This window comes from Podarcis liolepis, assembly GCF_965112155.1.
Source record: "Podarcis liolepis genome assembly, chromosome: 6".
Classification (NCBI taxonomy): domain Eukaryota; kingdom Metazoa; phylum Chordata; class Lepidosauria; order Squamata; family Lacertidae; genus Podarcis; species Podarcis liolepis.
In genome coordinates, this window is record NC_139559.1 from 70,324,480 (window position 1) to 70,338,564 (window position 14,085).

The 14,085-nt window shown below is 41.9% G+C and overlaps 1 protein-coding gene across 1 annotated transcript in view; it reads right to left on the reverse strand.

Moving 5' to 3' along the window:
• COL24A1 (collagen type XXIV alpha 1 chain) overlaps positions 1–14,085 on the reverse strand; it is a 167,683-nt gene that overhangs the window by 140,110 nt on the left and 13,488 nt on the right. Inside the window, exons 2-3 of the mRNA XM_083510891.1 lie at positions 11,504–11,568; positions 2,570–3,864 (exon numbers count right to left, since the gene is read on the reverse strand). Coding sequence (XP_083367017.1) covers positions 2,570–3,864; positions 11,504–11,568 — 1,360 coding nt within the window. The remainder of the gene's footprint in view (positions 1–2,569; positions 3,865–11,503; positions 11,569–14,085) is intronic.

Here is a 14,085-nt window from a genome sequence, read left to right on the forward strand (position 1 = left end):
GGCTTGAATTGCTCTAGGGCAGCTTCCTCCTAGTTGAAACACCTGCTTGATCCTGCAGGAATCTACCCTGCAGAAGCAGAGAGCAGGCTTCCACTCTCCAGCTCCATCCCTTCCATTCTAGTACGTGTGTGATTTGGTTTAGAGCAGAGGACAAGAGCCTATAACAATATAAGGCAAACTGCTTCCTTCTCCCACTCCCCCCGCCCTCCAATTGCTGCTCCTGGCATAGCTGCATGTCTGCACAACTAGCTTCAGGTACTAGGGCAGCCTTGGTGGTCTCTGCTAGAATGCATATACCAGTAACAGGCCTCTCTACAAAGCCAGCTTGAATCTTCCTCAGTGAATGCCCAGGCAACAGATTTAAGGCAAAGGCTAGTGTTGCAAACGTTTGGTAAAGATGTTGACAGAGTAGGAGGAAGGTGAAATGAATTAGCTATGCTACTTTAACTCAATAGCGGAACAGAAAGGGAGCTGATATTCGTTTTTTGCCATCAGCGATCACGTACTATTGCTATGTACACTATAAATCTCAGCGAAACATCTGGTTTCTCCATTAGTTTGTTTGCTTTTAATTTTTCGAACATCTCTGATCATGCTTTCTGCACATGGCTGCAAGAAGTAACACTGCTATGCAGAATTCCGTCGTCTGGATTTCTAGCAAATACACATCACATACAAAACAAAAGCTATAGTTGCAAGCTGCCTTAAAACGTTTCTGTTTTCAGTGTTCCTGAATAAACTAAAGCCCTAGAGCTGAAACAAACATTCTTCACATCTCTCTCTCTCATATTTAGAGATACATTGCTACACTTTAAAATGATTCTGTCGAGAAATTCAAATAACACAAAAACATAATTACATGTAGAATATATCACAAAAGCATTCTGAAAATGATTATTTAAATAGCTGTGTTCATTTAACATTGACTTTTAAATAGTCACTTTTCTGGTTGCCTGTGGATCAAATTAGAGATTTCATCCTGTGGTTGTAAAGTGATATGATGCTAAAAAGACTTAACTGAAAAGCAGCTTCTGTCCCTTAAATTTATTCAGTCTGCATGCATAAAAACACAGGGAAACCATTGGGGATATCCACTTTCTGTACTTTTCCCAGTACATAAACGCACACATCATCTTGCACTGCACATTATAAGGTGTGCTCTTCTGACACAGGTATTAATAGGAAACTGGTGCACAGGAAGGAGCACTCCGTGACTTAGGAGTGACAGAGTTGTATCTTCGTAAAACAGAGATGGACTACATTGTTGGCAACAACAAAAAGTGTATTGTGTAACACTTAAAGCCTAACAAATGTATTTTGGCATAAGCTTTCACGAAATAGAGTCCAGTTTGTCAAAGGTTGATACACTGTTAGCAGCCTAGAAATGAATCAGCAAAAAGGAGTAAAAACAGAAGGACTCATTTATTGGCAATTGTAGAATGGGAAGCAATTTATTGTAGGCCAATAGGCCACGGAACTAAATATATTTAGCAACTGTTCTGATATCAAACAATGCAGACTTCTGACAAGTGGCTCAAAAGCCGCACAAAGTACCTGAACACAAAACTAGAGAATCAGAAACCTAGAATATGTGTGGGGTATCTTGGCCTCCACCAAACTACAACTCCCAGCCCCAGCCAGCATTGCCAATGTGATAGGGATGTTGAGATCTGTAGTTCAACATGGGGGGGGGGGGCAAAGACTCCCTATACATGATCTAGCAGACGCCTGGAAGTTACATATCTATCTCAGAAATGATCCAATAAAGAGGGATCATGTGTACTGAATTGCCCCTATGCCTAAAATTATTTTCATTCCCGACACCAACTACAGGCAAATTAGACAACCATGTCTCTGTGCCCTGTTTCGGCTCTCACCTTGCGTCTAACTTTGGGCAAGCACATTCTGCTGCCACTATAAACTCACCTTTACAGCAGCACTTTCATCTTCCACAGAAAATAACAAAAAAGGGTTCCCTGCTTATTTTCCTCCCTTGTTCCCTGTAGTGATAGCTCCTTGCACCTCCTTGCATGGGACAACTTCATTAGGATGAAGCAACTTCATCAGTTGGAAGAAGAAAAGACTACTCAAAGAAGAGTGGAGTAACCTCATTATAGGTGTTACTTCATTAAGAATGTAATGAACCAGCCCTTAGAGCAGGTACCCTCCACGTATTAAACCATGTTATAAACAACATTATCAAGATTAAGTTGGCAGATTCCCAGTGCCAAGTAAGTGTCTTATTTGGCATTGACCGTAAGGCTTCTAGCATTCAAACAGTAGAATGTCATAAATGAGAAAAGGTTCTAGCCTCTTCCTCTAACCTTCGGTTTAGTTCTCTGCCTCAACATGTTTTTTCTGCATCCACAGCAACAAACCCTACTTTTATCAGAGACCACAAGTTCAAGGTTATTTCTTATACCTCCAGCTTAAAGTATCCAACTGAAACCACAGGAAATTCCTGAGTCAATTTGTTGAGTCGCTATGCGTCAATTTGTTGAGTCACTATGGTGTATAACCTGCGAACTCCTGCTGCATTTTATTAAGGAACATAAACAAGACAACTTACCGGCGGCCCGGGGTCTCCTTTAGGCCCTCTCAGATTCTCGAGTTCAAACATCCTTTCCAATTCTTCATAGTCGTAATCGTAACCGTCAATATCAAGTTCATAACTGGTTTCTGCGTTGTAAATGTCATCAATCGGAAATGTCCCTTCGTCCCTTGAACCAAGCTGGTTATCGAAAGGTGTGGAATCAGAGGCTCCATATAATGTTGTGTTTAAAACTTGCTGCAGCTCCACGGGTTCATATGGATACTGCTTTGATGTGCCAGTTTTGGTTTTAGTCTGCTTTATGGAAAACAGCAGATCGGGGTAGGTTTTCCTGCTTGTATCACCCATGGCATTATCTGTAAGGTTTGGAGGCAATTTTGTGAGAGCCTGGAAGCCATCTTTCTTTTTGCTGGCATCTTGCTGAGGAATTTTCGATGCTTTCACAATTCCCTGGTCATCTGGTTCCGGTATAATTTCTAATGCAGTACCATTTTCTAATAAACGAGGTGTCAGGGGAGAAGATGTCTCTAGGGGTTCTGGTGGCATGTGGACTGATGCACCGTTGCTGCTACAAAGGTTTGATTCTCCTTTCCTTGTACTCAATGGCATGGAAACTGGTTGGGTTTCTTCATCCAACTGTTTGCTTGGCGGCACCCCAAGGGATGTGTCTGGAGGAATCGTTTGAGACCGGTATGTGTCAGCTTGACGACACTGTTGTTTCACATATTTACAATAGTTTGCCAAGGCTTGTGCAGAGGGGATAATGTCCAGCTGACAAATTATTCCTTCAAAGTTGACTGAATGGGAGTTCATCCTTCCTAAAGTAAACAAACTCTGCGAATCGAACGGCTGTACTTTAGAAATAGTCTCCCTGCTGAAGTGCTTTCTTCCACATTGAGTATACAGGGACACGGCTTTTTCCGTAACGTCAATAGCAAATGTGTGCCACTGCTCATCATGAACAGTGTAATCAAAATATACAGACTGCTTCCCTCCAGTATGCACCATTATCTTCCTTGGGAGCAACTGGACACCAAACTGCAGTCTATTTTTATTTCTAACACTGAAAAGAAAGGCATTGTTTACTGCGTAAGAACGTAAGCTAACCAAAAGGGCGAACTGGGAGCCTATGTGTGATGCTATCACTTGAGAGACAGGCACCTCAATGGCTGCATTTGTGGACAAAACAACTCCTGAGGCACTTAGGTGAACCCCCTGAGGTAATGAAGTACGTGACAAAGGCTGTGCAGTCCCTGTTGATGGTTGATGAAGAGCTTGCCCACTTAGGCCTAAATGATGAAGAATATCTATGCCTAGGGGAGGAAAGAGAAAGGAAGGGGTGAGACAACTTCATTCTTAATTTTATTCAAATGCTTTATATTAACTCTGCGCTTATCCACACCTTCTTTTCCTCCACACTTTCCAGGCATGGTCCACACCTGAAGCGCCACAAAAACCCACTCTTTAAAGCTGAATTGGAGCAAACAGAATTACCATTTGAGTAGCAAAGAGAGGGTTTTCCAGCTCAAACACAGGATAGGAGAATGGCAGAAGGTGTGGTATGAATTCATATGAATAATGCACGCCTAACAGTATTTCATAACAATATTTCATACATATAACGAAGGCGTCTCTCCTGGTTCTGTGGATGCCACCACAATATGTTATTTCCACATGGTTGACCATAACCTTGACCCTTACACAAGGCTAACAATTCTACATCCCAACTAGTTTCATACATTAAAATTTCATCTAAGTCAATTTTGTTTTTGTTTTAAACAGGGCAACCCGCCCTCAAAATGTCAGAATTCTGCTGGTCTTTCGACAACATTTTTCATCTGACTTCATAACTAGAAAGGCCTGCATTTGGTGAATATTAAACTGAGGGGCAATTTTGGATTCTAAACCCTAGAGAAAAAAACAAACAAACGTAAGAATAGCTTTGACCAGGCATCCCCAAATTCAGCCCTCCAGCTGTTATAGGACAACAACTCCCATCATCCCTAGCTAACAGGACCAGTGATCAGGGATGATGGGAATTGTAGTCCAAAAACAGCTGGAGAGCAGAGTTTGGGGATGCCTGGCTTTGCTGGATCAGGCTGGTAGCCCACCTAGTCCAGCATCTTGGGCTTACAGCAGCCAACCAGATGCCCATGGAGAGCTCACAAGCAGGATGTCAGCACAACTGCACTCCCCCCTCCTGTGGTTTCCAGCAACTACTATTAAGAAGCATACCGTCTCCGAGTGTGAAGGCAGAGTATAGCCATTGCGTCTGGGTAACTATTGATAATCTTGTCCTCCGAGAATTTGTCTTACCCTCTTTTAAACCCATCTAAGTTGGTGGTCATAATTGCCCCCAGCAGGAGCCCAATTCTTACTACAACTAAGCACTGTGTGAATAAGTACTTCCTTTTGACCATGGGTAGACAAACTAAGGCCCGGGGGCCGGATCCGGCCCAGTCGCCTTCTAAATCTGGCCCGCAGATGGTCCAGGAATCAGCATGTTTTTACATGAGTACAATGTGTCCTTTTATTTTAAATGCATCGCTGGGTTATTTGTGGGGCCTGCCTGGTGTTTTTACATGAGTAGAATGTGTGCTTTTATTTAAAACCCATCTCTGGGTTATTTGTGGGGCATAGGAATTTGTTCATTCCCCCCCCCCAAAATATAGTCCAGCCCCCCACAAGGTCTGAGGGACAGTGGACCGGCCCCCTGCTGAAAAAGTTTGCTGACCCCTGCTTTTAACTGTCCTGAATCTTCCAACCTTGCGCTTCCTTAGATTCCCATGAGTTCTATGGTTATGAGAGAAAAACCTGCTGAACTCATTCCTATCTACACTTTTCTTCCCCCAGTTGTTTTTCTACCAGCAGGTCCTTCTGGACACAGAGCCACTTCAGGAGAAAAAATGGCTGGGGAGAAATTATTTTTGGGGAGAAAGCATAGGTTGGGGAACGTGTACAGAGGAGGGTAACCAAGATGATCAAGGGTCTGGAAACCAAGACTTAGGAAGAATGGTTGAAGGATCTTGGGGTATACAGCCTGGCAAAGAGGAAACTAAGAGGTGATATGATAGCCGTCTTCAAATATCTGAAGAGCTATCACATGGAAGGTGGAGCAAACTTGATTGCTTCTGCTTTGGAGAAAAGAGATTCTGACTAAACATCAGGAAGAACTTTCTGACAGATAAGAGCTGCTGGACAGCGGAACATGCCCTTGGGAGGTTGGGGACTCTCCACTGGAGGTTTTTAGGCAGAGGTTGAATGGCCATCTGTCATGCTTTAGTTGAGATTCCTGCATTGCAGGGGGTTGGACTAGATGGCCGGGGGGGGGGATTGCTTCCAACACTAATCCAGATCCCTCACCTCTTGCTCACTGATCTTGTGCTTGACATCTTCTATCTCCAACCTAGTTCATAGGAAAGAAATGGCCACCTGCTTCTGACACATGGATCTGCCATTCTCACAACTAGATTGGACCTGACATATTAAATGTTGCTTGGACTAATGTTAGCAGAGTAGCAACTCTGTGTTTAAGTCCCAAAAATGGCATCACATCCTCATACACCTGGTGCCTAATCCTAAAAGCTGCTAGGCCATCTCATAGTATCAAAGCAGGAAGGGTATTTACATGATCAATTCCTCTTTGAGTTCTGAGAACAGCAGGATGTTACCTCAGGATTAAAGTGCTGATGAACGGTCAAAGTCTCTGTCAGCATGAAAGCAAATCGAAGCCAAAGCTAAGTCAAGAGAGTCCTTGAAACATAAGGATTTCCACAGACTTTACCAAGAAATTAGGTTTCATTTCCCAACCTGCCTTCCCTCTGTTTACCAAAGATATTACTAGCAAATGTTAAGAGCAGACACATCTTGGCTCCGGTTCCAGCAAAAATGTGCACATATGCACACAAATATCGAAGACATTTCTGGAAAGGTTTTTAAAAATTGGCATAGAATGCATACGTTTGACTGTGCTATACATCTTGAAAATTAGTTACACACCTTGCAGTGGTTCTAGTCATGTTAGGGAGTGCACAATGGTGCCAAGTTTACAAATGGCAAGCAGCCGGCATGGCCTGAGGCACAGGAAGTCCTATCATTTGGGGTGGGGGTGGGGGGGTTACACATCTGCCAACTCTTTTGGATGTCCAGCTGCAAAACAATTCATTTATTTAAGCTATAGTCTAATCTGCAGTAATTGTAGGCTTGGTTATGGTACAGTGAGAAATCAATGTTATAAGCTGAAGGCCAAAATCTTCCATGCATGATCATGGCTTAGCTGCAAATTTATTTATTTTTTTGTTACTTTTTTTTAAAAAAATTGTTTTCGTTTTGTTTTACAGAGGCCAAATCAAGCATAGATTGGGTTTTTCTGGGGCACAGTAGAAGTTTTGTTCCAAGTCTAATATGGTATTTTCCGCTCTGTGGGGTGTGGGTAACCCTAATAAATGCTAAGTTTAACATATCAATCTCTCCCTCTTCCAAATAGCAAATTGTACTAGTAAGTGCTGACAGGATTCAAGACTAAACAGAATGAGAAATGTGTTGGGATGAGGGGACCGAACTTTGCAAAAATAAGTACAAAAAAAGGACATCGCTGGTTAGTAGCTGGCTGGCATCATGAGAAAGAGTGTCCCACATTTTGTTGCAGGTTCCCCTCATATATTTTTATTTATTATGTATTTCATTTTTGAATCACTTATTATGACATTCAAAGTGATTTCACAACATGATATTAAACAACTGCATTTTCCTTTTATCTATTTTATAAAAACCCAATTACATACATAAAAACCTATTTTAAATCCAATAAAGATATTGACTAGATACTTACTAAGATCCTTTCATACTACTCTGTACTACAACTAGTCAGAGGAAAGTTTACAAAAAATAATAATAATAATAAGGTAAACCAAAAACATAATACATAATAAACAAAATAATTAAAATTATTATGTAAACAATTACATATGGTTAAATTTAACTTTTAAACTGAAAGTGTGATTTTCAAAAGAGTCAGGAATACATTTATACAGGGTTCCCCCCTGGAAAATGTTTCCAGAAAATTTTCATATACTGTACAAATTAGGGTAACTTGCACAGGAAAAATTTCTGATGGCCTGATCTGCCCTGTTTATTTTTACTTGCATTTAGTCAACAAAGCTAAAAACTATGAAACTGACCAACTAGCCTAGCATTTATTTGCAAGTGGCATCTATTCATTGTTACTGATGGACTTATGAAACAGATTTTTCTCCACCTCACATCACTGTGAGATTAGCAGTGGAGGCAAACAGAGGTTTCCTGAAGAATTATGATATAAGCCTCTCTGAAGGTGGAAGGTGTTTCTCTGAAACAAAGGTGGGAGCTGAGTGCAGGGTGGGGACCAAAGGGGGGCAAACTACCCCAGAAGGAGCATGATGTGCCCCCCACCAGAGGTACTACCCCCCCAACACCCCATACATCCCACTACAGGTATATATTTCTGATTAAGAGCACAATGCGTCGATCCCCCAAATGCAGAAAGCAGATTATTCCTCCACATGGCCAGCTATGAATGTGCAAGCAAGCTTTGGGATGTGAGGGCAATCACCTCAAAGCAACGACCCACACCGCTTCAGGCAGGCCTTTGAGCCTGAGGCAAATGTGCGGAAAGCTATAACCACGTCATCCGCACTGCTCAAAAGCTCTTTCTAAATATAACAGTGTTCAAAGACACTTAACAGAATGCATTCTTTTGGAGCACATGTAATCCACTTGCTTTCTCCTCATTCCAGCGGCCATTCCCGGCCCCCATTAATGATCAGTTATTCCTTCCCGCACACAGATGTCGGCATCTGATTTCATTTACTCTCTAAATTAAAAAAAGAAGAAAGAAATCAAAGGATAGGCAATCTCCTTGCAACATATATTTATGATTTGTCATCTTGAAAATGGCTTGTTTCAAGTCCAGGAGGGACTTTCTTCTATGCTTGCCTGCAGACTCCCATTAATCATTCCCCTAAATCATAGGGGGATAAGGGTAACAGGACTGCATCTTATCCCTCAAACACCCCGTGCATTGTCAAGGAAGCACAGTCAGGGAAGCCATCAAACTCTTTTTCTCCCTATATGTGCCACATGTCTCCAGTTTTTCCTGTATTTTGAAAGTTTTCTATTCCAAATAACCTAAGAAATCCAGATGCCAAATGACAGAACAGGTTTTCAGCCCATCACATCTAACGGGCTTGAGGTAAGGAATAATGCTTTGAACAACACAGGTGCGTGTGATAAATTCAAGAGCAGCAGAACACGAAGGAAGGAATACAAAGAACTATGAAGCTACTTCGCTGTTTCTTTAGGCTTCTTAAATGGCATCCCTACCATCACCACAATGGAAGTCACTTTTGAAACACAAAGAAGTCTACTGCTCAATTTTAGAAAAACAACAAATTGCATAATCCTAAATCCTTGGTGTTCCTAAACCAGCCTTTTGCATCTTGGCCAAATTAGAACTACAGCCATTGCCAGCAGATATGATGGGTAAAATCTTCAGAAGAACGTAACTTAAGAGTCAGTGAGTTGAAATACCTATTAGGTCATGAAGCCCACCAGGTGAGCCTGAACCACTCACAATTTCTCAGGTTGGTCTACCTCAACAGGGTTATTGTGAGGATAAAATGGAAGGGGGCATTGGAGGAAGGGCATGATGAAAAGATATGACATAATATCTTTGTCATATGACAAAAACAAAGAACTTAAGTGTTTCCCATGAAAACATTGGAAAAATGAAAGACAAGAGGAACGGGTTATGTCAGTAAACTCTACTTGCAGTATGTGTCAGATGATTGTAAACTAGCTCAGGATCTCATTGGCTAATATTGCCAATGAATGATCAATCTTGATAGGGGTCAGATTCCCAGGAGCAGAAAGTTTCACAAACTTTTTGTAAGTCTTGTGAAGAAGCAGGAGATGGCACCTTGAGCCAATTCTCTGTCACTCTGAGCTATAGACATAGATATAAACACGAACGCGCACACACTTCCCAATACTTAAAACTTTTAAATCTGCTAGCTTTTGATTTGCAATGCTTGCTGGAGTGTGAATATCCAAAACAACTACCTTTCTTAGGTGCCCTGACTTAAAAAACCTGGAGCTGCCAAGCTGCAAAAAGTGATGACAAAATTTGCAGTTGAATGGTCTCCCAGAGCAGCTTCAAGGTATCAACAAGACAGTCCCTGTCCTCAAGTTTAAAATCCAGAAGCTATGACACAAAAGGAAATGAGATTAGTAGGGATGGTTGGGGGAAAGGAACTTCCTAAACGTATAAAGCTAACCGTCAGGGAGAAAGGTTCTAGCTTAGTTGTTGTGTCTCCCTGACATGAAACTTTTCAGTGAGCAGGATGTTTGTCCTCCATACAACAAAACTACAGTGGTACCTCGGGTTACAGATGCTTCAGGTTACAGACGCTTCAGGTTACAGACTCCACTAACCCAGAAATATTACCTCGGGTTAAGAACTTTGCTTCAGGATGAGAACAGAAATCGCGCAACAGCGATGCGGCAGCAGCAGGAGGCCCCATTAGCTAAAGTGGTGCTTCAGGTTAAGAACAGTTTCAGGTTAAGAACGGACCTCCAGAACGAATTAAGTTCTTAACCCAAGGTACCACTGTACTAGAAGACCAATGTGGTAAAGGCCAGGAACAGTTTTATCATGTGAACTGTAGCCTTTCTCAATCACCTCTAAAATTCTTCATATTTCTTCATGCAACTATAACCTGAGTAGATACCACGAAATAGCAGAAGTCTCATAATGAGCTGGTTTGGATGAAACACTAAGTCAAACTAGGATATTGCAAATTTGTAAGCTCTGAGAGAGAGGAGATTGCAGCCACTTTTCTCCTCCTCTGGGTCCTGCTGTTGAATGAAGCCATGGTTTGGCTTTACGGTGTCAGAATCTGGGCTTATGGTTTGTTTCCTCCAGATAAACATGAATTACTTCTTGTGGTTTATCTGGAATGAGACAAACCACGAGTCTGGGTTCAGACAACATGATAAGACAAACCATGGCAGGGCAGCTGCAGCTGCACTAGAGGAGGAATTCAGCAGCCACAATCCTCATTCCTAGAAGTCTCACACTCAAACATTCAAACGAAATTACAGCTTGGCTTAGTATAGATTTGGGGAACCTGTGGTCCTCCAGAGGTTGCTAGATCACAAGTCCCATAATTCCAACCCATTGTCCCTGCTGACTAGGGTTGATGCAAGTTGGAATTCATGAACATCTGGATGGTCACAGGTTCCCCATCCTTGGCTTAGTGTTCCATGCAAACCAGCTCATTTGTTTCAAAGATGACAACCCCAGCACAGGTTTTAACTGCTGCTAAAATAGATACAGATGCTAACTTCAGATGTTAGCATCCCAGAACAAGTGCCCAGCCATCTGTCCTCTGAATAAACACAAACAACAACAAAAGCACAATCAGTTGCTTTTTAGCCAACAGCTGCATCTGAAAATTTGTGGGTGGAGGGAATAAGCCAAAAAAGCAAGTTTACTTTTTTGGCCTTAAAAATGCAAGTTCAGACTAAGTACTTATTATGTGAACTAGTTTGTTTTGGAGAGTCCCAAGAAGTGCAAAGGTAATCCGGCTTCGGTTTGCCACCCCCAAAAACACCCACGGGCAATGAAGTCACAATCAAAGCCTTTACAATGTACAAAACTTCCTTTTTGCAAGGAGTCTGCCTAAATATGTAAGCAATTTCACAGACAGAAAATCTGAGTAATTTTGAAAAGGTCAGCCTTTCTAAACTGGTTTCTTTAAACTTTTGCTCCTATTGTAACTATCTGGCATTAGAGGCCTTTGAAAAACTGAATTTCACGTCATTACTACCAGAATCCTTCATATAATTTCTCTCTCTCTTTTTTAAAGGAAGACCATTCAACTATTCTGTAATAAAATTAGGAACATGTCTCACCTTCTTCTTGTATTTGTGTAGCACCCACAGCTATACATGTTGCAAAAAAAAGGAGGAGGGTTTTCCTAAAAGAAAAAAGAAAATAATATCAAGTTAAATACACAGAAAAATATATGGTTTATCCCTAATAAGTGATGCACAATCCTTAGGTATGAAACAATTTATTCACCACCCAATTCTCAGATTCTATGAGGCTTTTCCAGGTCAGTATCCAGTTTTGCCAGAAGACCACATGTTGGTTTAGTGATGGGTAAACATGTTAAGTCTCCACCACCATTCCTGGCTGTCCCGCTCTCACAGGTGTCATTTTATCCGTCACCACCTGCATCTCTTATTCTTATATTTCTTCTCTTTGGAATTCCTTATTTGGCACAAGCACAGTGAACAGTAGAATTGTGAGGTTGTGTGCTATATATATAGTTACACACTGTGTCAGGGCTTTTTTCAATCCCACAGCCATCATACCGTTCAATACAAGGGCCCCCAATCTTTCTGGGCCCGGGACACATTTGGAAATCTAAGAAACAGTTCTGAGTGTCCCACAATGCCCATTTCATAGAAGAAACATGGGTGAAGCTCAGAAGTCCACTCAGATAACAGGCAAAAGACCTAGGTGGCGCCGCAAGACGAACCATAATGATAAAGCAGTACGCACCACAAACAAATAAGCCCCCAAACCTTCAATCTCTTTAAAGAGATATACAGTATAAAATTGTCAGGGACAGAGGCCTTAGTAGATGCCAAAGAAGGTGTTTGTCTGAGGCAGAGCACATTGGGGACCCCAGCTGTGATATGCATTAATGTTTGTGTTACACAAAATGTTAACATTTAGCCAAAGAGTCAGAGGTAGAAGGGGTCGAAAAGGGCATTATTCCACCTTCTAGAAATCCAATATTAGAGTATCCCCAACAGATGGGTGTCTGGCCTCTGACTGAAGGCCTCCAGGGAGGGAGAGACCACTACCCATTGACGTTAATTGGTTCCACTGGATTGGAAACAGGTTTCCTCTAATGTTCAACTGAAATCTATCCTCCAGTCACTTGATGCCATCAGGTTTATCCCTGACCCCTGTAGCTGCAGAGAACAAGTCTTTGCCCTCTTCTGTGTGACAGCCTTTCAGTCAACAAATTATTATTATTATTATTATTATTATTATTATTATTATTATTATTATTATTTCATTTCAAAACCTTAATTTACCCTGTCCCTTCATAGGATTACTATTCTTTTAATATGCCTATAAGGAAGAAGGAGATGGTGGCAGCTAGATATGCAAACACTTTCATATAATGAGCCAAGAAGGAGAAGAAAGAGACCAGCACTTGCTTGTGCTATGTTCCGTGTAGATGAGCATCAGCAAGGCAAAATACCCTGAGCATTTTCCAGCCTGGTCGATTAACATCACCCAAGGCAACTGATACCATGGAAAGTGTAAAGCAAACTATAATGAACACACATGGTCTGCTACACACACAGCATGGAGATCTGTGGGAAAGAATTTGCACAAAGCATTTCATAGAATCATAGGATTGCAGAGTTGGAAGGTACCCAAGGTTCGGTTCTCAACCTGTGGGTCCCCAGATGTTGTTGGACTACAACTCCCATCACCCCTGACCACTGGTCATGCTGACTAGGCATGATGGGAGTTGTAGTCCAACATTACATCTGGGGAACCACAGGTTGAGAAACACTGAACTAGTCCAACCCCCTGCAATGCAGGAATCTTTTGCCTACAGCCATCCATGGGTGGGCTTGAAGCACCAACCTTCTAGTTAACAGCCAGATGCACTGACCCATTTGCTCCATGTTGTTGTGGACCCTTCCCAAGAGCCCCTTTACTCTGCACCCACTGGGTGCCAACCACAGTCTGGCACTATCCCTGGGAATGCTGCCTTTTCAACTGTCTCCACCACCACCACCCGCCCCCGTCAAACTGATTTTGATCCAAATGGAGAAGAAGAAGAACGGCCAGCGTTTTTAAGACAGCAATGTGCCCACAGCCCAAGTAGGCTGCTCCAAGGCAGAATCCACCCACCCCACCCCCCGTTTGTTCTGCATCTTGCAGAAGACAAATAAAAATGGGGGGGGTACTGTTATGATTAATTTGTTATTTACATTGTCTGTTATGCTTTTTTATTAGGTTTTTATTCTTGATGCTCTGTAAAACGTGTTCTTAATGTTGTACACTGCCCTAGGATCTTTGGATGAAAGGCAGTATATAAATCAAATTAATAAATAACAACAGCTGTATAATAATAATAATAATAATAATAATAATAATAATAATAATTTATTTATTCCCCAGCCAGATGGGCGGCTTCCAACTGAATATTAAAAACAATACAGCATCAGAAATTAAAAACGTCCCTAAACAGGGCCGCCTTCAATTGTCTTTTAAAAGTAAAATAGTTGTTTATTGCCTTGACATCTGCTGGGAGGCCATTCCACAGGGCAGGCACCACTACCGAGAAGGCCCTCTACCTGGTTCCCAGTAACCTCACTTCTCGTAGCGAGGGAACCGCCAGAAGGCCCTCGGCACTGGACCTCAGTGTCTGGGCTGGATGATGGGGGTGGAGAACACT